The 26008-nt window shown below is 35.7% G+C and overlaps 1 protein-coding gene across 2 annotated transcripts in view; it reads left to right on the top strand.

Moving 5' to 3' along the window:
- LOC122351886 (receptor tyrosine-protein kinase erbB-4-like) overlaps nt 1–26008 on the top strand; it is a 268898-nt gene that overhangs the window by 228886 nt on the left and 14004 nt on the right. For both annotated transcript variants that reach the window (XM_043249273.1, XM_043249274.1), the window contains 2 exons: nt 824–922; nt 3631–3816. In XM_043249273.1, coding sequence (XP_043105208.1) covers nt 824–922; nt 3631–3816 — 285 coding nt within the window. The remainder of the gene's footprint in view (nt 1–823; nt 923–3630; nt 3817–26008) is intronic.

Below are 26008 nucleotides of genomic sequence, written 5' to 3'. Positions count from 1 at the left end.
CATATATTTTGCTAAGAATGTATATCTTGGGGTTTATTTATTAAATTCTTAAAGCTATCTATTGCATTTTTGCACACATGAACATGAAACATTATCATTCAAAAGTTTAAGTAAGATTTTATTTATTTATTGGTTGGAAATTAATGCATCTTATTCTGTGTGCATTAAATTGAGCAAAAGTGACATTAAATAATTTTTCTTACAGTGATACAAAAAAATACCATCTAAAGAATAAAATTACATTTTAAATAAATATTATTAAATATTAATTTAAAATTTTCACAATACTGCTGTATCTATCAAATAAATGTCCGTGTTATTTTAGTATCTAAGGTATACTGTACCATTGTAATTAATAAACTTTTTTTTAATAATTATATGCTATCTATGTTTTTTTTTAAGTTTTAGTTGTTTTAGTACATCAAGTTAAACTAAATTAAAATGGGAAATGGTGCTTTTGCAACAAGCGGAAATAAGTGTGGGGTTTTTTTTCCCAGTTAGTAAAAATAATTGTTCTTTTTTAGTTAGGTAAATAATAACCCTGATGAACCCTGCCTTGGTTTGCATAAGACGCTTCTTTCAAAAACATTAAAAACTATTTCACCAACCCCAAACATTTTAAAATGTTTTTTTAAACCATCCAAATCAACTCAACAACCACCAAGAACACCTTAGTAATGTATTAGGAACATGGCAGAAAACCCCAGCAACAACCTAGCTTTAATGAGTTGTGCGTTAACGTTCACATTTTCTTCAGTAGAAAAAAGAAGAAAGTGCGTTTCCACCCAGTTCCCTCTAAGAAATCTCTTTTTTGTGATTTCAGGGCATCTGGGTACCTGAGGGTGAGACTGTGAAGATTCCCGTTGCCATAAAAATCTTGAACGAGGCGACGGGCCCCAAAGCCAATGTGGAGTTCATGGATGTGAGTGTCACTCTGTTGCAAGGCTTGCAGCTGTAGTTTGTGTAATTCCACTAAGCGAATATTCAGCTCTTTAGTACTTCAAAAGGAAAAATGAATGTAAACCTCAAATTGGCCCATCCTTTTAGATGATGCAAGGACTATGAAACACTAACCAAAGGCCTTTCACACCCATGATGAGTGCAATCTAAAACAGGTTATTTTTGCGAGCATGTTCACGTTCGCTCACTTGCGTGTAGCCTGGCTCAGTTTTGATCTTAGCTCCGCATGCGTTTTCTTGAGTGAGATATCTGTGCATATGCACATGTGTTAAAGCGGGCTCTCCACGACTCCCCCATGTAAGGTATTTCCCACAATTCATCAGTGTTAATGGGCATTCCACTTTCAGGAAAGTCTTAGGGGTTTGCAGATGAACGGGTCCATTCGTACGGGAGCACGGGAAAGCGGATCAGACATGTAGAGGCTGACCCCCGCTGTTGATTGGGCGAGCGGCGTGCGCGTATGCAATCATCCCAGCAGCTGGAGAATAGCAGGAGCGTGAATGCTCATTATATAACTGTCAAGTGTGTAATTTTATGTAGTGCTCAGATAATGGGTTTGTGTGTGTGTTTGCGGATTTAGGATGTGGGTAGCACACTGGTTTAGTTTTTTTTTTTAAACGTTCAAACAAACGTAAGAGGATCCCTCCAAGGCCTAAAATCATATTAATGGCAGAGGCATCTTTTATTGCGATAATATAACCTTATGGCCCAAGGTTTGGATATTATTTCCGAATTATCCCCTTAGCTGTTTGTGGAAATTATATGTATTTTTTACGTTCTGTGTTTTCCTAGTCCCTGATACTTTTATACCCTCTGCCACCTTTTGTTTTAGACCGAAGGTTGAATATGTTGGATATAAACTGGAATTAGGATCGTAAATGTTCTCTCATTTAGTCAGATGCTTCATACACATTAAAATTTTTTTTACTAGATTGCTTGATCGTACTGTACTGAAAGAAACTCAAATAGACCTATGACTCTCAGGATATTATAAATGGTCATTTCAGCATGTAAGTGCGCAGTGTTAGTGATTTGTGGGTAATGAGACTGCCTTGCAGATCCTCCAGCTTATGCAAGTGTCGTGAAACAAAGAGAATAAATCCTACACTCATTTCGCAGACTGTAACTATGGGGCTGTTTCACAGATGAATCTCAGTGGGACGTCATGGCTTTGTGTGTGTGTTTTTACATGCATGACAAGAAGTGTTTCAGAACCAATCTGTGATGCATGGTGTGCACTGAATCTGTTTGTAAAAGTAAGACGTGTGCACTTTTGAAAATTGAAATCGAAACTTCGTATCGTTCAGCAAATGTAAAACACTTCATACTTTTTGGTATAGACAAAAAAATCTGATTACTGTTTTAAATAAATGCTGTTCTTTTGATTCTATTTATTAAAAAATACTGGAAAAACATGCATCATTTCCACAAAAATACTAAGTAGCACAGCTGTTAATATTAAAGGGATATTCCACCCAAAAATGCATATTCTGTCAATAATTATTTTCCCTCGTGTCATTTTAAACCATAAGACCTTCTGTCAGATATTTTAATGACATCCGAGAGCTTTCTAACCCTGCATAGACAGCAATCCACGGCCCAGAAAGGTAGTAAGGACGTTGTTAAAATAGCCCATGTAACCTTCATTTTACAGAGCTGCAAGAATACAGTTTTTCAACAGTTCTTCTCTTCTGCATTAGTCCCTCCATTATTCACGAGCATTTCTGAAGGATCGTGTGACTCTAATGAATAAAGTAACTTCTGCTGCAATTTCATCAGAGGAATAAATTCTGTAAATATATATATAAAGCTGAAAAATCTAATTATTTAATTAAAATATTAAAACTGAAAATGTACATAATGTTACACATGCACGTGTGTGTGTGCGCGTGTGTGTGTGTGTGTGTGTCTGTGTGTGTGTTGTGTGTGTGTTTGTATAGCCAGTTGACAAATAAAAATTAGACTGTGTTCTAGGGTGTGACATAGAAGAAATGCAATATATGCAATCCAAATATAGAAATGACATGAAAAATTCAACATTCCTAGAGTTACAAATAGCATCTTCAGCGTTAGAGGATTTTATTTTATTTTATTTTTACATTTTTTGCTCTCACACCACAGGACACATTGATACATCAGCTGCTCATGTATATGCATGTGTACGTATATTTTAGGGGTGTAATAGTAAACGTATATATATACCAAACATTTCAGTATGGGTCTTTTGGTTAGGTGTGTGTGTGTGTGTGTGTGTGTGTGTGTGTGTGTGTGTGTGTGTGTGTGTAATTTTGTTACCCAGGAATTTAAATAATAAATGCCATTTTGTCAGTCTTTGATGTGGCATTACAGATTTCTGTATAAACACCTTGAAGAGCCGCTTCTGGAACGGTTCGGAAGCGAAGTGAAAATCCATCACTCCTTTATCTGTACCAGTTAACATGACTTAACATCTCATGTAATTGCTCAATCAGTGTTTTTAAGTTGAGTGTTGATCATCTATTTAAAATAAATAGTAATTCATTTTAAGTTGGATTAAGTTGTTGGGCCTAGCTGTAAACTTATCATTTAAAAGTTTGTTTACTTGAAAGAAAACCGTTTAAAGTATTTTATTTACATCCTGTGAAATCAGCTGTTTCTTGTGCTCTTAGTTCCTGTTTTTATTCCCTCCAGGAGGCTCTGATCATGGCCAGCATGGAGCATCCTCACCTGGTGCGGCTGTTGGGCGTTTGTCTAAGCCCCACCATTCAGCTGGTCACTCAGCTCATGCCCCATGGCTGTCTGCTGGACTACGTCCACGAGCACAAAGACAACATCGGCTCCCAATTACTGCTCAACTGGTGTGTTCAGATCGCCAAGGTAAGACTTCACTATTGAACTCCCCATTCTTTTTTGTGGATACGGCAAAAAAATTTTTATCAAAAGTGCTGTCAATTTTTTTTACATGGGAGACTTAAAGTATAAAGAAATGAGCTACTGCATGTTTTTTGTCTGCAGTTTGAACTTGCATTAAAACACTGTTCAGATGTTTGCTCAACCTCTTGTCCTCCCAATCATGCAGCGAGCTTCATTTTGCCGCGTTTCTTTGATTTTGGACCACCCACCCCGTCTGCTGTCTGTACCACTCTGTTTATCTTCCTCCCACACCAATGGTGGTCATATTTCCTCGTCTCTGTTTCTCCCAGACTAAGAGTGCATGTGAATGATCTCAGAGCGGCAGCACCTCAAAGGCTGCTGGGATAGATAAGCGGCGCGCACTCACGCTCTGTCTGATCTGAGCTCCATGTTGTAACTGGGAGCTTTGCTTTGTGTCACTCGAGAGGTAAACTTCTGACACCTCTGAGATTCAGAACTGTACAGTATATCAACTCCGTGTGGGGGGTTTGAAAAACAATGATATAACGCAACGGTAACAAAGCGGCTATTTCAGGAGTTATTGTTTACAAAACATTCTTAAAAGCAAAGAAAAAAGGGATTTTGAATGCGAATGCATCAGGTTATACAGGAGTTGCATCACAGCAGGTGGTAGTTGACATGACAGTTAAAGCAGTGACTGCTATGTACTTCAACTAAAACTTATAAAGCATTCACAGCCTGAATGGCGTTTGATGATTTTACAAAGACAGAGATGAAAAGAGTGCATACTCTACCTTTTTAAAGTTTGGGCTCGCTAAGTTTTTTTTTTGTTGTTGTTATTGTTTTTTATATATATTTTTGAAAGAACTCTCTTAATATTTAGTGTCATCTATTAAATAAAAATACAGTAAAACTGTAATATTTTGAAATATTGTAACAATTTACTATTTACAATATTATTAACCTAATACTGTATGTTTTAAAATGTAATCTATATCGGTGTTGACAAAGCTGAATTTTTAGCAGCCTTTACTTCAGTCTCAGTGTCACGTGGTCCTTCAGAAATCATTTCAAGATGCTGATTTGGTGCTCAACAAATTTTTCAATGCTGTTTTTTGCTGACACTGTGATCCTTTTTTTCCCAATGATTCTTTGATGAATAAAAAGTGAATAGATGAAATAAATAGAAGACAGTACTTACAGTATTTCAATTTAATGTGTCCTTGTTCAGTAAAAGTATTAAGATCTTAAACATAAATAAATAAATTGACCCCAGAATTTTGATTGGTAGTGTAGGTTTTGTATTTGATACTTTTATACTTGGGACTTTTTTGTTTCATTTTGTTGACGTTAGTATTACCAGTCAACTTTTTCTCCACCAACAGAAATATTTCCAAACAGCCAAGGCACGAACAAACCTTGCCTTCTTGTGGCTTATTTCTGGATAATCACCGCCCATCTAATGGTCTTTCTGAACGAATCAGTGTTTTTTTTGAACAGATCGGTTTATAAATGCTTCAGTGACTCACACATGTTTTGTGATTTCTATATGAATCTGTGTTTTTGATCAAATCATCTGTAAAAGATTTGCTTACTCAAAGCCACCTACTAGTGTAGTGATGTAACATGCAGAAAGCGTGCTTTAATACTTTCCCTTATAAAATACATATAAATATTTGATCTACAAGACGTTCATGTCAACCACTACTGGAGTTTAGCTTCGTATTGTACAGATGAATAGACTAAAGCCAGTGCTGCATACATTTAAATGTTGGATTCAGCTGTTTAGATGAATCTCATGCATTTAAATCATAGTTTTAGAAGGCTAGTTGGTATTCAGACATTTTGTTGCTGTACTCACATGACCACTCCACGGGCTTTCTAAATCAGCCTTGCGGAATAAAGATTTTAGGCATAATACGTTTGAGAAATGTTAACCTAAAGTGATACAATCGGCAGTTATTATTTATGTATTAGTCTCACCTCATAAGAGACTTTTCAAAGAGCGGTCGGCAATGTGGGAGTAAAATCAGACATCGTCTGCCCTGTTCTTTTCAAGATAATGGGTAAAACGAGCCAAGGCTTTAGAAATGTCACCTCATATACTCAAAGTGTTAAATTACTGGCTTCGAAATAATACCTTAAACCGACCTTTCACTGCTGCATTATACAAAGATATGGAGGGATATTTTAGTAAGCCAATTTCTCGGACATATACAGAAATATCGGCCTTGTTATAAACAGCTGCTGTGATTGTTGATGCAGTTAATCTCTATCAGTGAAACAGGACTTTAGTGTCTCTAAAACTATTTGTTCTGCATACTATTTATTTTAAACCGTTGCACAAAGTTGGCCAGTTACTATACACAGTATACACAACTCATTTTGAAAAGAAAAATGCATTTTTACTTATGTTTTGTTGTGGTCTGTACATTATTGATGAAGCAAAACTGTGGAATATACATTATTTACAAGTACCTTATTACAGACATAGAACATGTTGTTTTTCTACTGCCATCTTCATGCAGCTCCTCTGACATATAAACCCATACTCAGGCACAGTGTTTGTGAGTGTGTGTGTGTGTGTGTGTGTGTGTGTGTGTGTGTGTGTGTGTGTCTTAGGCCACCTATGAAGGGCTTCTTCTAATGAGGCCAGAGGAAAAGAAAAAATGTCAAATAAACAGTGAAAGGAAACTGCTTTCGCAATCAGGGTTTGAGCATAGGACTTAAGAGCTACTTGTGATTGTGGAGTTCTGTGTCTGGTAACAGGAATGTAAACATTTGACGGAGACAATGGCGGATTGTCCATTGTCCTCTTTCTAAGTACAGTAGTATGTCTTCTTTATACTTACAATGCAAGCCACTGAAAAATGCAAAGTGCTTACAAGCATTTGGGCTCAACCATAAGAATGCTGTCCAGTGTGGCCCCACCGAATAATAGATCATAGTTTTGTATATTTTCCTTAAATGTTAAACTTTATTATTATTATTATTATAATTATTGTTGTTGTTGTTGTTGTTGTTATTGATGATTATGCTGTTACTTTAATTATTTTTATTATTGTTATAGAAAAAATATATATTATTGGCAAAGATATACACAGTTTTTCTAAGCTATAATGTCATCTGTAATAAAGCTAAAATTACACCCTATTATTGAGGAAAAAAAAAAGAAACAAGATGGCATATGATGCAAATTATCAGTGATTTGTACTTTTTCACCGTATTATTAATACTTTTAAGACTTTTTTTGCACATTTGACAAAACCTCAGCAAAATTATCAAACACATTTGCTACAAACATTTAAAAGCACATTCACAGAGAATGAAACATTAAAGTTTATAAGTTATAAAAATGGAGGTACAAGACAGATGAATGTAAAATTGTTCAGTGAAAACACAGCACTGGCTCTCACTCTGGCCTGGAACTCTCTCACACTGACCCTGGGTCAACAGGCCATCCTTATTATTGAGCCCTGCAGAGTAATGACTACTGGAACCTGACACAGCTACTGTTCTTCTAAAAAAGGTTACTATAATATAGCACAGAGAAAGACAGAAGAGGGAAAGAGACAAAAATGTAAAAAAAAATAAAAATAAATCTGAACCATTCAGAGAGAGAGAAATTCAAAGTGCACTGGAAGACTACAAGCCTATTTTCCATGGGTTGTGTTACCATGCCCAACAGGTTAATGGCAGCCAGAAGGTCAGTGGCAGTTATGTTAAAGAAAACACACTTTATGCAATAGATTATTAATGAAAAATTCAAGCATGGGTGTAATTTTCCTTTAGTAGATTAATAAATGAATAATGCAATGAGATGAGATTGGCCAGAGGTGCACTAAACCAGCATTTGCACTTCTTTATTTCCTTGACATTTCAACACGTGCTCTGTTAATGAATTGCACACTGGCGTGTGGAACAGAATCAGTGTAATCAAGTATAGAGATCTAAAACTATTGCCTAGGGTGTCAACACATGCCAGACATGTGAAGGTTACATTCTGATGCCCTATGAGACCACCAATACTATTTTTATTATTGGAGAAAAGTTTAGCTGACCAGCCAAATGATACAATGCTCCTATCGGCGCTTAATTAAAAAGAGAGTACTACAAGAGAGAAGAGTACTACAATCTATTTTTGAGTGAATTTGCATGCCAGTTAAAGCCATTAAATATAAATAAATAAAAAGAAAGTAAAATTGCGTAATTTTTACTTACGTTTTCTTTTAAGCTTGAAATTACGCAGCTGTAATACAACAATGTAACTCTGTCTAGAAAACAATGGCATGTAATACAACACACATATAAATAATTTTTAAATAATTATTTATTGCGCCTCCTGTTGGCAGCCTTTCTGTACAAAGCAGCATCATCTCTCAAATTAACATTGTGGAGATGACAACCATCTGCAGCCATGCAAGACTGAAGTTTCCCTCAAATACTAATTGTGAGGCACTGTACCATAACATTCATGCAGTAATTACACATTTGGCCGTTGCGTTTTGAATGTTTACCACTAGAGTCTGTATTTTCCGAGTGGCGTTTAGGAAAGCAGCTTAGAGGTGTAATTGTTAAGGAAACAGACTGTGACACACAAAAACTGACAGCACAAGCAAACAACAGACACACAGCATGAAACAGCAAAATGTTCACACATGCCTGCACACTCATTAAGGCTGCGTCCCATGAACTGATTTTTCAGATGTAAAGCTTCATTTACATAGACATTCAAGATTCAGAGAGAGTCGTTGTGTGTGTATCTGCGTCTGAGTTAATGGCCCTGCCGACTGTCCGTCAGTATCCTGCAAAGTATACTTCCTACGGCAAATCCCGAAGGGACAAACACATCACGGTAGTTTCAAGTAATTAGAAGTTAAAAATTTGGTATCTGAAATTGATGTCTGATTTGTTTACTTTTTAATTAGTCTTTCTATTTCTACGAGTTTGACCCACTCTGGCTGATACACACACACACACATACACACACACACTTCGGCAGCTGCCACATGCATTAAACAATATATAAAAAAAGTTTGTTAAATAAATCTAAAATACATACAGTATATTTAATTCTTGACATAGTTCTACCAGCAGGAACAGAACTTTATATACTGGAAAGTGTACATATATTCACTCTGGGTGGTTTGCGGTTACGTTTCTTTCCAGGTTACAGGGCTCTTATTCTACCATCAGAAGCAACAATTATGCCTTTTATACTTTCACGGTTCATTTCATCCAAGGAAATCTTGGAATCATCCCATTCGTCATGTCTGAAGCTAAGCCACTTGCATTTTCAATAGATGAAATTAAATAGAGGCTTGATATTCAATGGTTTTAAGCTGAGATGACAATCGTCTGGCTTCTAACGTGCTAATTATAAGCTACCGATTGACCGTAGAGTAAGACGTCTAAAGATGTCTTGAAATTACACCTTCCCTGAATAATGTAACCTAATTAGCTAAATTAAACCCTGATTTAACATTGTGGATATGTCAGCCTGGTTGGCTCATATACCACCTAGACCTCTGCTGTTTGAATCGAACCTTTAAAGCATCCTCTGGGTGCTGCCAGCTCAAGACAAACAAACCGCATGCAAAGCAATTTACTTTAAAGGCCACCCGTACAGATCTTTTCCAATATTCATATGAAATATATTTTGTCATTCTCCCACACACAGTCATTCATTTCACATCTCCTTCCTCTTCCTCTCCTCACTCTTTCTCAGAGCCGCTCTTTTTCTGTGTGGGGTTGCTGAAATTTTAAACAGGTAAGAGAGAGGTAGACAGCACAGGTCTCGGGAAACACGGTGGATTTTTCAGCTCAGTAGACCTGCAGACACTTGAGTGACTCGCCAGTGTTAGAGATGAAGTTAAAGGGACACCAGCAGTTTAGTAGGGGCCTCACTTTCAATTATCTGGATACAAAAACTGCCTGTCTAACAGAGCAGCTTTAATTGCTGTGACCTTGGTGGATCTCTCGGTTGTTTGTGGCGGGAAAGAGAAGGCGCAGGGAGCTGTCGTTTGTCCCGTAATTTCTGTGAGAATGAGACGTGCAATCAGAAAACAGCTGCAACTTTTTAAAGAGTTGAACATTTGTTGAGTTGAATGATCAGCTATGAAAGGAAGGATATTTGTGTCTTGTTTTTGTTGTGTTCTAAACCCTAGAGAGCTGCCTACACAGACAGCATTTTAAGGGATAATAGGCACACTCCTCAATGTGTCATTATTGTCTTGCCTTGCATGAGACTTTTGCAGTCTAAGGTAGTTTAAAAACATTTTTGAGCTGAAATAGAACGAGGCATGAATAATAGAAGAAAATCTTAAAATAAATGAAAATTATAAATGCTGCTTAGCAATTGAAACAAAGTTTAAAGTACTGATTGTACTAACTGGAAAGAAATAAAAACTACATTGTACACTCTGAAAAATGGGTAAAATATGGACAAACTCGGTTTGTTTTTTTGACCCGGCAGTTGGGTTGCTTCCCAGAAGGTTTTGTTAAACATTTAGGCCAACTGTTGGTTGAAAACAAACCAATTGCTGGGTTTTGTCCAAATTTAAGATGTTAAAATATTTTAGTAATTTGAATATACATGAAAAAAAGTGTAAAATACCTATAACAAACTTGATACAAAAATGACACTACAAAACGAAAATGAATAATAATAAAATTATAAATAAATGAATAAACAGTGCTACAATTAATGCAAAATTCTTCTGAGAAGATAATGCAACTCCAAGATGCACTAAAATCACACCAAAATGAACAATTCAAGTATAATGTCTCAGGATATCTTCTGAGGAGCATCTGTCCAAAGTATCTACTACAGGATGTTGAATTTGTATTGCAGTGACAGGGAGAGAAAATTGCCCATAATTGCTTTTATCAGACTCAAAGAGCAATATAAACATGCGAGTCATTTGCAAATGCAAATCTAAACGTCGAATCTGAATATAAATGGTTTTCCTCATGCCGTTTCATCAAGGCCTCTGCAATTAGCTGGAGACGATAATGACTTGGATCGATTGTTGTGCTATTTCATCAGGTCAAGTTAGCCATATTTACCACAGGCAGCCATCTGTTATGCTCTAGCGTGTACAGAAAGGATGACTAGCCATGTGGCTGCGTTCAGAGCGTATCACGGACTGCTCACTGGCCGCTCGCACACAGACAGACAGACAGCTGGGAGCACAGATGTACATTTGGAGCAGAAATGTCTGGGAAAATACAAGAGCTTTCCGAATCTCTGACTGACACTTAGCGCTTGTCAGTTGCTATTGAGGTTTCCCACCAGGGCTACAGTTTCATAAGGGTTTTAATTAATTTTAAGTCTGTGCTTTGAGAGCTTATGGGTGGAAATAAACTGATATATGCAGAGCCAATATGAGAGCCCTAGAGATGCCTGAACAAAGTTAATGATTAATAGACTGGAGCTTAAAGGAATCCAAAGGAAAAAAAAAAAACATTTACTCACCACCATGTTGATTCAACCTGTATTTTCTCTCTTCTTTGTAATAAATTTTTAGGCAGAATGTCTGAGCCGCTCTTTTCCATACACCAAAAATGAGGTGGAAAGTATCATAATTGTTCCTATATTTATACCTTAGAGGAAAAAATGTGTTTTGTTTTGTTTTCCTTCTTTAGCATCATCTTCGCTCTGACACACAGTACCTGTCTGGCATGATCTCGCAACATTCTCCCACGCTCTTTTGTTTTTCTATTTTCTCAGTTTTTTCTGGTGCATACGTGTGTGGTCTAAGCCAGACATTTGCCGTTAGGAGGAGGTTTTTGCTCTGTTACACAAAACACGCACACACTTGGCAATGCGATTTAAGTTAAAGGACCGTAAGGATGGATGTGGCCGTGCCGCATCAAGCAAAATGACTTTTCCCTTCTCTCATTTTTTCTCATTTATGAAGAAAATGCTTTTTGTTTGTTTGTTTTATTTTTTTTTCCATTCATGCAAACATCAGCTGATAGAGCCATCCATACGGAGAAGGCCTTTATAGCCTTACAGAAGAGCTTAGTGTCACGTTCTTAAACTGTAAGAGAAAAGAAAAAGCAGATATGCTGATAAACACTACTGACTTAAACAGTAATGATTTGGTGGTGACTGGCCTAAAATACTTTTATTCAGCAAGGATGAATCAAATTTTAATCAGAGGTAACAATAGTACACTGTTACAAAATATTTTAAATAAATGTTCTTTTGAATTTTATATTGATTTAAAAATTTTACAGACCCCAATTATTTTATTTAATTTTGTTTCAAATGTATTTTTTTTTTCATTTCAATTCATTTTTTACTTTTACTTTATTTCATTTAATTTCAAATATTTTATTCTTATTTCTTTTTAAATTTTATTTTAGATTTCAGCATTTTTGTCACAAACCTAAAACATTCATATCAAATTTATACGTTTATTATCAGGCCGAAAAGTTACATAACACTTAAGTCAACAAAGCCGCAAGACGTAATAAATATGATAGGACAAGCCATTGTAAAATACCCAATTCATGCACCAACAACATTTCATTACATTTCCCAGAAGCCTTATGCTGATGCCCTTATCATGGCTGCCACAGAGGTTGCATACATTGTTGCAACGGAGCCAGAGCAGCCTCAGAGGAAAGGCACGTACATCCTGAAAAAAACAAACACCGGCCCCCGGCGCCAAACACAACCTGCAATATTGATTTGTGAGACCAGCTCCCTAACAGACACTAGAGGACCGAGCTGGGTTTTGAGAAGCAGACAGGTGTGTATTATTTACCGTGGCCCGAGGAAGGCCAGACCTCACTCTGAATCTGTAAACAATTGTTCAGGCCAGGTCAGAGGCAATGAAGAACCAAGATAGAAAAAAAAGAAGAGAAAAAGACTCTAAAATGGGGCACAAGCCAATGTTGTTAGAAGAAAAGCGAATAGGCCGACGTGCCAGTGAACTATCTAAGATCATATCGAGAGTAAATTAATCACCCACTAAATGAGAGTTAAGCTCTTCTATGTGCCCCGGTGTAATTCCACATAAAGCAAAGGACGACTGCATGACCTTACAGCAGATGAATTCACACTAGATTCACTGGTTTGATTTAAAGGATTAGTTTGCCAAAAATGAAAATGATGAATCATTCGCTCATCCCCATGTTTCTTTCGTCTGTGGAACACAATGTGCTTTTCCATATCTAGTAGAAAAGCTCCAAAAGGACAAAAAAAAGTGTCTATATGTCTCGCAGACATGCATAAGTGAGATTTCAGGCCTGTCTATAGGCACAGTATTCCTTCTCTCTTTTGAGATCTCTGCACCAACTCTGTTTCATCTCTGTTTCCTCATATCGCTCAACATAATTCAGAATGCTTCCTATCATGCAAGAGAGCACAGAGAGAGCTATGATGATGATGGTTACTATAGATTTAATATTGAATTATACCTGTCATTTGAGACCTACACTGTCATCAGTCTTTCTTCTCACTCCCAGTGTGATTCCCCAGGAATGTGTCTTTCTCCCACTGAACGGTTAATGTGTTGCCAGGCATCCGTTACAGCTTAAAGAGATGCATCCAGGCCAACAAATTGAGCAGTAAATTGGTGGATATGAGGTTCAATTAACAGCAACAAGTCATGTGAAGAGAGTGACAGCATCCTAGAGAGAGCTTGAGTGTGCTTGTCACCGTTTCTCCCTAAAGGTTTAATTCTGAAGAGTGGAAGTCATTCTTAAAGCTTAAAAAAATTCTGCACTTATTTTGGAAGCCATTTTGAGTTGTACTTTATATATCTTTATATGTAATATCATCAGTTAGTAGTATTAGTAGATGTTGGGAAGACTTTAAGTGGAACAGTTTTAGTTTTTATCTATACAGTAAAGTCTGAAATAGTTTTTGCCTTAAAATGTCTTTTTTTTTGCATTCCCCAGCTGAACAGGTTTGGTGCATTTTATGGAATGGAGAAAAACAGCATTATTCCATTTATGACTCCATGGCATGATTCAGTGTTTGTAGGTCACATCAGAGGACAAATAAGACGATGTGTTTTGGTTGGGGGTGATGCCCCCTCTATCCTATTGTGCCCCCCACACTGTGTCGTTAATGAATTTGGCCCCCCCACCCCCAAGGCCTCCACAGGTCTCTAGGTCTCCAGGTCTCACCTGATTGAGAGGAGCACGTAGGTCTCGCTCCTCCCTCACGCCGAGCACATTACCAAGCCCATCTGGTGCCCTGCTCCCCATGCCAAGTACAGCCCAGTCCGTCAGGACAAGGTCATGTGTTGGCATATGTTCTGGCACACCGTTTCCCTCCCCAAAGGCCCAATACCTGAGACCAGAACAGTGTGTTGGGATGCCAACTAGAGGTTTTACCAGAGAAAGAGTGCAGTCACTGGTAAGGACTAGTACAAGAACAACTAGAGGTATTTCAGTTATGGTTGCATAATACTAGTATACTATAGTTTTGGATTGTCTTGAGTAGAATTATATATACTACTATATTACCTCATATTGTCTTATATTGTTATATTGTAAAAAATAATATATATATACCTTATATCAGGATTTCTCATCCTTTTTGTCTTCTAACAAGATGGACAACATTAATATGTCTTTATGTTGTTAAGTCTCTTATACTTACAAAAGTAGGGTTTTTTTTTCATCAAAAATACAGGTTTTTTTAAAATTGTGAATATTATTACAATTCAAAATAACCTTTTTATAATTTAAATATATTTTAAAATGCAGTTAATTTTTGTGAGGACAAAATATAATTTTCATCAGTTACTCCAGCCTTCAATGTTAAGGGATTCTTCAGAAATCAGGCATAATTTGTTCTGCTTAATATTAGCTTTTTAACGTTCTTATTTGATGAATAAAAGGTTCAAATCACAGCATTTATTAGAAAAAATAAATCTTGTTATGATAAATCACTTTACTGTCACTTCTGATCCATTTAATGTATCCCTACGTTATCTTAAGTATCAATTTATTTAAAATAAATAAAAGCTCTCTCTCGCTCTGGATTCTCCCCAACGTTTAATATTATATAATTTATAATATATAATATTCTTTTTATATAATTATGATTACTATATCAATTAATATATTTACAGTATTTATTTTTTCATTATTATTTCTTTCTTCTGTCGTATAAGACAATCAGTTTTCCTGGCTTCAAAGAGGGGCATCACCCTCCAGAAAATTAAGATCCAGCACATTAAATAATTATTCTGACAAGTAGTTTATCATAACTGTAGACCGTGTAGGGTTGCACAAAATGACGGTAACCCTATATACCAGCTGTTTTGTAACAGCTTCATTTCTCTCTTATGCAATCAGACTTTTTGAGCTATTGGAACATCACATACAGTATGCATGCAAGCCAAAATCAATTCATCAAGACGAGTATAATATGGGAACACTTACAACTCACCACTTATATCATTAGAAAGACATTATGATAGCAAAGCTGTTGTATAATTTTCCTCATTATGTTAATTTCACTGACATCTAAGCTTCAAACACTGGATGTATAAATATATAGCTCTTTTTTCATGCTTTTAGGATGGCCTTAACGCAAATATCTGAATGTTGAAAGTGTTTTTAGTGAGTTTTTTGTTAAAGCAAGCAGAACAGAACAAAGCATAGCCTAACTTGGCATAGCTCAGCACTATACGTATAGTGACTCCAGAGTCCTGGCTGTAATGGATTAGCTATAAATAGGAATGACAGGTTAATGTTAATTCCATGATTTACAAAGCAGGTGTCAGTGATATGTTGAAGGATGTGATCAGGGTCCTGCCTCTCCTGCCTGATTCTTTTTCCGTCAGCGTCCAGCTCGGTTTTGCTGTGGCCCGGTTGTCCTTCTCCTGTCTAAGTTCCCTATTGGTATTCTGTCACTCTGAGCGCTGCTGAATGGCTAGTGAAGTGTGACGGACAGAAGCCAGGCTCTCACACACAAGGGCAAACTCTCACACACACACACATATACTCACGCTGCTACAAACAAGCACACACACTTCCAGCTTTCTCTTTTTTTTTTTTTTTGTGTCCATTTCACTTCATTTTATTGAATTTGAATTCTAAGCGAAATAAAACATCATGCTCATTACTGAAAAGCTTTTTCTGTAGTAAACATGTGCAATAAAATCAATATTGATTAACACAGCCTTGCTTCTCTACATAATGCGTGTGTGTGTGTGTGTGTGTGGGTGCCCTTTGTATTTGTGTATAGAAAATGAGAATTTAGAAAGAAATCACTAACTCTGTGCATGCAGAACTTGGAAACAGACCCAATCCTGTTGTAAGTTGCACAAATAAAGCACAGAATTACAAAGAATAGTACAGAATTATAAAGGCTTAAAGATGATGTAACACATTTCAGTTGTTTTGCTAACTTGCTCTAGAAAAAAGCCACCCCTTTTAAAGTTTTTAGCATTTATTCACAGGCGCAGAGAATTGAAAAACATGGCATGATTGACACAGCTGAAATGGCAATGTAATGATGATGGCGACTGGATTTTGAATGAAACGTTCAAGAAAAATGTGCATACTGTATACTACCATTCATTTTTGTTGTAAATAAATGAATACTTCTATTCACTCATAACATTAAATTCATCAAAAGTTAAAGTGGAGACTTATTTCTTACAACAGATTTTTATTTTAAATAAATGCAGTTCTTTTAAATTTCCTGTTTAAATATTCAAACATAATTCAGCTTTGCCATCACAAGAATAAACTGCATAAAATATACTCAAATGTAAAACTGTAATTGTACTAATATGTCACAATATTTACTGCATTACGTAATATTGAGTTTTGAGTACTGAGTGATACCAAAATGATCATCTGTTGTCAAATTGAGCAACATTTTTCCCAAAAATGAAAATAAGTTATTTTGAAAATATACAAGCAACAAGTAAGTAATAAGTAACACTTTACAATAAGGTTCATTAGTTAACAACTTCCACAGCATTTAGCAATCTTGAAATTAATGCTAATTTCAACAGTTACTAATGCATTATTATAATCATTGCATTGCATCAATGCATTGAAAACTAACATAAACTAACAATGAATGACTGTATTTTTTAACTAACTAACATTAATTAAGATTAACAAATACTGTAATGTGTTGATCATTGTTCATTCGTGTTAGTTAATACATCAACTGATGTTAGCAAATGACAGTGTCATCACTTAATATTTAGGTAAGGCCGGGATCACGTGTATATAGATTTTATGCAAATATAAAATAAAAATAAGTGTATCATGACATCCTTAATTTTCTGCCTTTAAGGCACCTTTAAGCAACCCTGATGTTGACTAGTGTCTTGCCTTAACACCACAACATGGCTATTTAATGCAGCGTAGCTTGCAGAGATGGAGAGGCACATGCTGTAAGACTTGCTGAATAGTTTATAGCGTTATATGTTTCTAGCCTTAATTTCTCTCTTGTGTATTATCTCTATGTACTGTTCCTCATTTCTTTGTTGCCGTGCTCTTCTCTCTCTCTCACCACCTGTCATTGTTTGATACACCCCGTCCTCCTCCTCTCTGTGATTGCACTGGTAGTCTTCAGTGGCATGTTTACACAAACTACTTAAACAGGCCTCTCTTTTGTCAGCCATGTTGTGCTGCTCAGCTTTTAATTAGCCCTTTGTCTGTGCAGTATGCCTCTCTTTATTATTTTTCCTGTGCTTGCACTGTGTTCTTTCCAAACACTGGCTTGAAAATTGGTCACAGAGGGAGTGTACTGCCTGCCTTCTGCAGCCAGCATGCGTGTGCGTGTGTATGCGTGTGTGAGGGGGATTCTTTAACCTCTATTAATGCACAGGCCAGGTGCTGGATAATAACATACTTGACAGAGGAAAAGAGACATCATTTCTAATAAGCATTTCTTATTCCTCCATTCAGCAACAAGTTGTACAGAACAAGGGGGACCAATTTTTGAAGTCTCAAATCGAGACACACAGACAAGGAAGACGTCCCCACTGGAGTTGTCTTTACAACTATTGCACTATTTTAAATAAACATCTCTTTTCATGGTTATATGCTATGCATTTAGAATCAGCTGATATATATTATGTGAGAGTTATTTTGGCAGTATGCTGCCAATTAAAAGTTTGGAACAACTGTCACATAATCCTTCAAAAATCATTCTGATTTAGTGCGCGGGGGTCATTTCGTTTATGTAGGAAAGATGAAAACACTTGTGCTGCTTAATATCTTTAAAGAAAAATGATACAGTACTTAAATAAGTAAATTAATGCTTTCATTCACTACAAATGATGAGTTAAATTGATCTAAAAAAAATACAGAAACTAAATTTTAGAAAGATTTCCATTTTTAGTAAATGTTATTTTGCAATAATTGTTAAAGAATTATGCAGCAAAAACTGTTTTCGACATTTATGATAACAAGAGCTATTTATTAATAGAGTACGAATATTAATCGATAGCAATTATGCACCAAATTAACATATTAGAATGATTTCTAAAGGATCATGTGACACAGGAGTAAAGACTGCTGAAAATTCAGCTTTTCCATCACAGGAATAAATCGCTTGGTAAATAAATAAATATATTTAACAGCTATATTCATAAAACATTTTAACTTGCAATAATATTTCACTTACTTTCTTACTTTTTTTTACTTAAATTTTGATATTAAAAAAAAAGTCTTAGTTTTCAAATTTAACAAAAGAAGCTTTAAAATTATTTCGAAAAGTGTTTCGAATGAATGGAGAACAGTGATGTTTTGTAAACCAGTTTTGAAACAATATGAGGGAGATTAAGTCATGACAGAACTTTCATTTTTGGCTCAATTATTCCTGTAAATCTTATGTGGTTGGCATGTTGATTTTGCTTTTTTTTTTTTTGTTTTTTTTGGTTGTCAAGATGGTCAATACAATATTTTATGACATGACTGCATTTTAAGACAAGGATCAGAATAGCCTGAAACTTTATCAGCAAGGTCAAAACCCCAATTTCTTCCTAAAAAAACAGGCAGTAATTTAAAGGAGTCACTTGTATGATTGAAGTTGTAATCGATAGACAGATCTCCCCTCCAATTTTGTTGATTGTCATAATTTTTTCAAGCGACTGTGGTCTGTGACAGGTCTGGAATTAATGGAATGGTTCTGTGGCGGTAAAACTGTTCAGAAAGAACATTTAGAATACTGATGATGACACCTGCAAGACTAAGCCTATCACACGGCTCCATGCGCTGCGCTACCGAAATAGCGGGGACAGATTATTTGGCTCGGATGAGGAAGAGATGGCTCAGTCTAATCCCAGTCAGATGTGGTTACAGGTATAAGAGAGGATAAAGAGTGTGCATGAGGGTGAAGAGACAGGAGGACTGAATCACTTTCACTGCAGTGGGTCTTCACAGGTCACCTTCCTCGCTCTTTACTCAGAGATTATTCACGAGCACACATCCTCCACAGAGACAGGAAACACGCAGACAGCTTTGGGTTTCGAATTCGGAGAAGTTCACATCACGGCAAAATGACAAACACTTAATAAGTGACAAACACAATTTAAATCCGTCTCTTAGGGAACGGAGGACATCATTCAAAAGGTCAAAAGCGAGTTGGGAAGGAAGTTAATGTAATCACTGCAGTTTATGGGGGAAGCAGTATATAGTAATCCAATAATGATAAAACGTTGAAGATTTTTCATTCCTTTAAAGCTTTCGTTTGGAAACGTGTTTACAAAAATGGAGACAAATCCTTTTTGAGATTGCTTGGGTAAGTGCGGGAATGATCTTCCAATTTTATGGGTCTACAACGGGGACCCATTGAGAGGTCTGTCATGGCACTGCAGGGGAACCGTTAATCTGTTTGATCCTAACCTCGTTTTTGAGGAAGGAAGATGAAAATATGCATTACCAAAATAATATCTTAATTTCAACTGAAACTGAAGTATAGAGCTAATTTTAAGCCAAATATACATTTTCATTGTGCCCCCAGCATTAAAATGTATTAAGTAAAATTAAAAAAGTAATGTATAAGACTGGGTATCAGAACAGATTTCCCAAATCAATGTTAATTTTTGATGAAAAAATGTTTTGTTATTGCTCCAAATTATATTGGGGGCTCCAACTTTAAAACAGTAGTTAAGATTGCGTTTAAAAATCTTGTATGAAATTAACTTTTAGTATTAGAGGTTGGATTTTTTGTTGCCTCTTTCTGCAGGTTGCTTCATTACGCCAGTAGCAAAAAAAAAACATTCAGTCAACCATATTGTTAAAAACATTGAATCATTCAATAACAAAAGAATGACTTTCTTAATAAGCAAAGTCTTAAATAATTCACTCAAATGTTTAAATGTAATGTTAATGTTTTCTTTGAGTTGATTCAGTGAACAGTTCGCTCAGACTCATCCAAAACCTCCTGAGTTCATGAATATTTTTGAACGATTAATTAAGTGTCCTCAGCCTTTACGAGTTCAGTTTTATGCACTAAAAGAAGAGGTTCATAAGAGGCATTTTACAGAAAAGTTCCTTGATTATTACGCCGGAATGAGAGTATATCAGCCTAGAAAACTGCAACTTTTCATTTTCCGTACGCAACTTAGTACGCAATGAAAATGCTGGATAGGGACAGAACCAACAAGTGGGTTGTTTTGACCCAGCACTTTGAGTAGTAAGCAATCAGCTGTTGTATTTAACCCGGCAATAGTTTGAGTGTACCAGCTTAAGCTAAAACATGGTGGCATGTCGGACAGATATTAACTCTGTGTCTCTTTAAAAAACTTTGCTAGCCCTTATAAACTCATTAAGATGTAGAATCCCCAAACCGAACAATATATTTACAATGGTATTGCCTTCAGCTCTTTCATAAAGTCACTTGTTCTCTCTTCAGGGCTCTTCACAAGTATGCGAAAATCTCTGTTGCTCTATCAGCACGTCCGCTGCATTAATGGACTGTGTGAGCCATTGATTTCTAATTACACTAAAGTCTACTCTGGGGATAAATATTGTGTGGCGCGGCCATCTTGTGGCTTATTGTAATCAGAGTGAGTATTGATTGGCTGTCCAGGCTGCAGAAGTAATCTGTTTTAAATACACTGGGACTGGAGTGAATGGGCCAAAACGGCCTGTGCTCTGACTGTGGAATGGGTTCGGATTTAGTCCTGCGAGTGACGTGAAACAACTGGAAAGAACCACACTGAAATGATGACTCGCACTGACCTGTAACAAAAATCCTTCGTACATATTCAGTGCGTATAGTGTGTGTGTGTGTGTTAGTATTGTGTGTGTGGTGTCAAGGTTCACTCAAATCCAAGAGTCGATGTCAATAGAATAATTTTAATATCCACTGTTTTTGGTAAAATACATTCTATAGGATTCTATAGGACCTTTGTTTGTGTGGCTCTGATATGAACATAAATAAGAAATTCTGGGGTCTGTGCTCATATTTTCTGAGTAGGCAGTGCTTTTCTCCCCAGACTGTAAAGTATTGCTCTTGAGAGCACTTCAGCTCTATCTGTCTCCATGTTTTTGAGAGGCTTCACTGCTAAAACTCTCTCTGTGGCCTAAAAGACAAAAAGTGCTTCCCTCTTCCCTCTGTCTCTTAACCTTTCTTACTCATTGCAGAAATAAAACACAGCTAAAGAGAAGGAGAACCTTTGATAAAGGAATGCTATGCTTTGTTATTTTCCTCCCCTAGCATTATAATCACAACTTTTATTGCGTATAGTTCTGTGTATAATGATTTGAAATTATAAAGATGATCAGATATGCTTTATGTACAAATAAGACTCTTGAAAAGCCATGTCAGTCCATAAGCACTTTTTTGTGGTACAAGCAATCACTTACTCCATCTGCAGGTGCAGCTGTGCAGAAGTCAAGATTATTTACCCGGAAATGTACATTTCCCTCCTCTCTACCTCAGCTCTGCAAACGCAAAGATAATTGCATTTTGATAGACGATTAATGTTAATGTAGGCTCATTAATCTTTGAAAAGCTCTTAAGACCACGTCTTTGGTGAGGCGTACTGCAGTGCGTGCAGAAGGAAGGAGGAAGGCAACAGAATGGCTGCCAGTCATGGTCATTTGTTCTTGATTGTCACTTCCTTTGTGTTTGTTCATGTTTGCTTCAGAGGCCTGTCATTTTGTGAATGCGTCTGGTTTTTGTATGTGCACAAGTATGTTTCTTTAAGTCTGTCTACTGTACTTAATAGAAACAGTGAACAATAAATTGTTTTTACTTTATATATATATATATATATATATATATATATATATATATATATATATATATATATGTGTGTGTGTGTGTGTGTGTGTGTATACACACACACATATATATATGTGTGTGTGTGTGTGTGTGTGTGTGTGTATATATGTGTGTATATATATATATATATATATATATATATATATATATATATATATATATATGTGTGTGTGTGTGTGTGTGTGTGTGTGTGTGTGTGCACCCATTAACCCTGATTAATTGCATACAAAATAAAAGGTTATGTTTACATGTATATGTACTGTGTATATTTATTATGTATATATAACGAAAAACCCACATGCATGTATATATTTCAGAATAAAATATTTTTAGATATTTTCAATATATTTATTTATGATATAAATTAGAATTCATGTAATGAATGTGTATGTATATATATACAAATCTATATACGCCCACATATATTATACAAACAAAAACTTTTATTTTGGATGTGATTCATTTTAATTGTTGTGTTGTGCTCTTTAATATTTTTGCATGAACTAAAAACCAAAGTTCCAAAGAATTGGATTTAAGTGAAAGTTTTGTGCAACATTATAAATGTTTTCACTGTCACTTTAAATCAATTTATTATATCTTTTCTGAATGAAAGCAATAATTTATTTTAAACAAATTTGCAGCCCCCAAACTTTTGAACAGTAGTGTATGTCCGAATGTGATACATTCCTGTGAAATGTGGTTATGGGTGAGTATAGATAGGAGGAAGTGATGTTTTGCAGGCACAGAGGGTGTAATTCCCACACCATTACCTCGGATTACACTTGCTTGCCGGGAAAAAATTGCAAACGCATGGCATAAAGAGATTTCTTCCCTCCTTCGCAGTTCTGCGGAGATTTGTATATCTCATAGCAGACAGATTAGCATTTCTTGTTCAACCCTTTAATAGCACCGCTGTACTGGACATCGACCCCTGAGGGACATTAAGGGCTTATTGTTTAATTTATTATCTCCTACTAATCCCATTCACACTACCCTTATGTGGCCTTACTTGACTAAACTAAATCCACAGTCACTTTTTACTGTGGAAAGCGCATCAGGTTGGCTGCTGTTGAATGTGAATGTCGACCATATTTTTCTTTTTTTATGGATATTTATAATGGATATAATATGATAATATAATGCCATACTGGATTTATTTCCTACTGTTTTAATCACAGTGCATTCTGGGAGTCCCTTTGCTACAAAGGCCATAATGAGCTATCTTAGAGGGCAGCGTAATTAAGATGCCAAGAAAACGATGCCTTTGAAACCTGCCTCTGTAGGCAGCTCAGTTGGTTTTGGTAAAGAATGCATGTTTCTTAACATAAGAACTGTCTGAGCAACCTATTAGTCTTTTTTTTTTAAACTCTTGTTAGTAAAGCATCATCCTATTTCCCAGCTTAAACCAAACTATTTGAATACGGTTGAAATAAAGCCCTTTCTTCGTTCCCTGCCGGTACACTCATATTCTCGGCTCATCTTAAATTGGGGGATTTCTCTTTCAGCGCTGCGGCTGCCATCATGTTAATAAGTACAGTGGGAAACACGCTCTCAGATCTGACTGTGCTGCAAGTCATGAGTCTAGACTGTTGACATGCTGCAAAGCAAGCCACTTTCCTCATTCATTATACGTTTTATGTGTCACTGGTTTGTTCCCAATTAGAACTGAGCTCTCACTCAGGTTTGACATATACCCATTTGATTAGCATGGATACACTCTTCTGGGAAAATGAGAAGAATATCCAGAAGATTCGGCTATTTTTATAAAGAAAATACTCATTTTATGTGCTGTTTTGCACTTCAAATAAAAGCAGAAAATCTGATTTTTATCTCCAGTCATTTGAATTTAAAAACTTCTTGAAGACTACAGTGGATACAAACAATTCAACAACAAGACGATAAGAAACGCCTGTGGAATCACAAATCTAAATAAGTGTTTTGCGTAATTTGTAGTCTGATGATAAACCTATTTAGCATATTAATAAGTAAGTGCTAGGACAAAAAAAGGAAAGTCGTGAAATTTGTTTGTTCAGTTGAAATACAGATGAACTTTGTAAGTTCTAGTTTTATATTAACTGCATAATTGTTCATCTGTTCATCTTCTGATATAACCATCAATTAGTGTTGTTATTGTTAACTAATCCTAGTAATTGTAATCCTTAAATAATTGTAATAAATAAATAATAATTCCTGCCATTTATATTCTAAAATAGAATAAATCACACACACACAGTATTTTTCCAATTCAGTATTTATATGACTTTATTCTAGTTTTACACCAGTTACCAAAAAATTAATTGATGTTATGCAATATTATACAAATTTACTTAACCAGTAATGTGCCAAAGAACTGCACATGAATACATAAACAATATGTTTTGGCATCTTGCAAACAAAAAAAAAAAAAGGTTCAGTGTTTTTGCTTTATCAAGTGCAAAAGACACAGAACTGGCCAAATCTGTTATATTTGCTATATTTATTATATATTCTGTTTCCTATAAAAATGAATGCTCTACAAGGATTTTCCCCAGTATATGATGTATTGCCGTCTATAGCAACAGCAACATGGTGTTTTACGGGTGATGTAATACACTTTCCTCCTATGAATAAATTCTCACAGCTATTTGATATTAAAAGCACTTGTAAGCAGACTCTTTCTGTGATGACAGACGGAGACTTCTCATATCAGAGAGCACCTGTGATGGGCTACACTGGACCTCTCAAATTGTATTTCCCCACTTTTACAAGCTTGCTCTCACTATCTCGCTTTCTTAGTAAAACCATTTTGCCAAAAGCTGTCCTTACCTCTCCACCAATCACATTAAGATTTAAATTTCATCCAGCCACTGGCTCAAGGGCACTTGAAAGCCCCGTTGAAGGAAAAGTAGAGAGGCTGTTTTCTTGCGAATGGATCGCGGCCCTTCAAAAGGCCTCCAAGCTGCGGGATGGACTTAAATCGATTACATGCATTGTTCGCTCCTCTAGAAAATTGATGTCTGGAGTTTTCATTGTTTTCGATACACGGCCATGCCTGAGAAGAGACTCATCGCTTATCAATGTGAACAATCTCCATTAATAATACTGTGACTTTTTTTCACTGTAATCCCTCCACAAAGTGTCTTTGAAAGTGAAGGTAGAACAAACAAACTTTGATTTTACTGCTAATGCCTTCTTCCTGACCATTTAATTTTAAGGCTGCAAACTCTTCCTCATAATGATTGTTGCCAACATGTGCAGCAATACATGAAGAACTAGCTTATGAGAGATACTGATGACGTTAAATGCATATTCTGAAGTCTAAATCTTGTTGTTTTGCAGTAAGCACATTTAAGTCAACAATTAATAACATATAGTGAAAATCAAAATTAGTTTGGTCAACTGAAATATTGTCCTCTTTTACGTTAGCATAATTGTTTGTAATCATTGATTATATATTGTTAAAATAGCAAGAAAAATGATTCAAATATAGGTAATTGAAAGACAAAATAAAATATTCATATTAGATGAAAAAAATGTGAACTAATATAACTAATATAATTTTTGCAAATTTTGCTTTGGCAATTAACTGAAATAATTTTAAGTTGTAGTAAAATTACTTGAACTATACTTAAACAGCTATATATAAATATTGAACCAATAAATAAATATAAAAAAGAAGAAAAAAAAGAAAACTGAAAAAATAGTATAAACCTGTACTAAAATAACACCAATTAATTTTGGTGTATTGACATATACACTCAAGATATAACTGGCAACTTAAAAAAAGATTGTCCAAAAGGCAATAAAAAATATCCAGGCTGAATTTACATTATATGTAATATGCATATTCTTAACAAGTAATCGGTAAAATGAAGTACTGAAGATGTTGCCAATATTATTCAAATAATTTTTGCTCTTCATGAATTTGATTAGCTTGTGAGATGGTATCATCATGCTCATTATTCACGTCGATGATGATTT

The sequence above is a fragment of the Puntigrus tetrazona genome, chromosome 9 (genome assembly GCF_018831695.1).
Source record: "Puntigrus tetrazona isolate hp1 chromosome 9, ASM1883169v1, whole genome shotgun sequence".
NCBI lineage: Eukaryota > Metazoa > Chordata > Actinopteri > Cypriniformes > Cyprinidae > Puntigrus > Puntigrus tetrazona.
The sequence above is the reverse complement of the archived record's forward strand: the minus strand, read 5'-3'. Positions and strand labels throughout refer to the sequence as shown.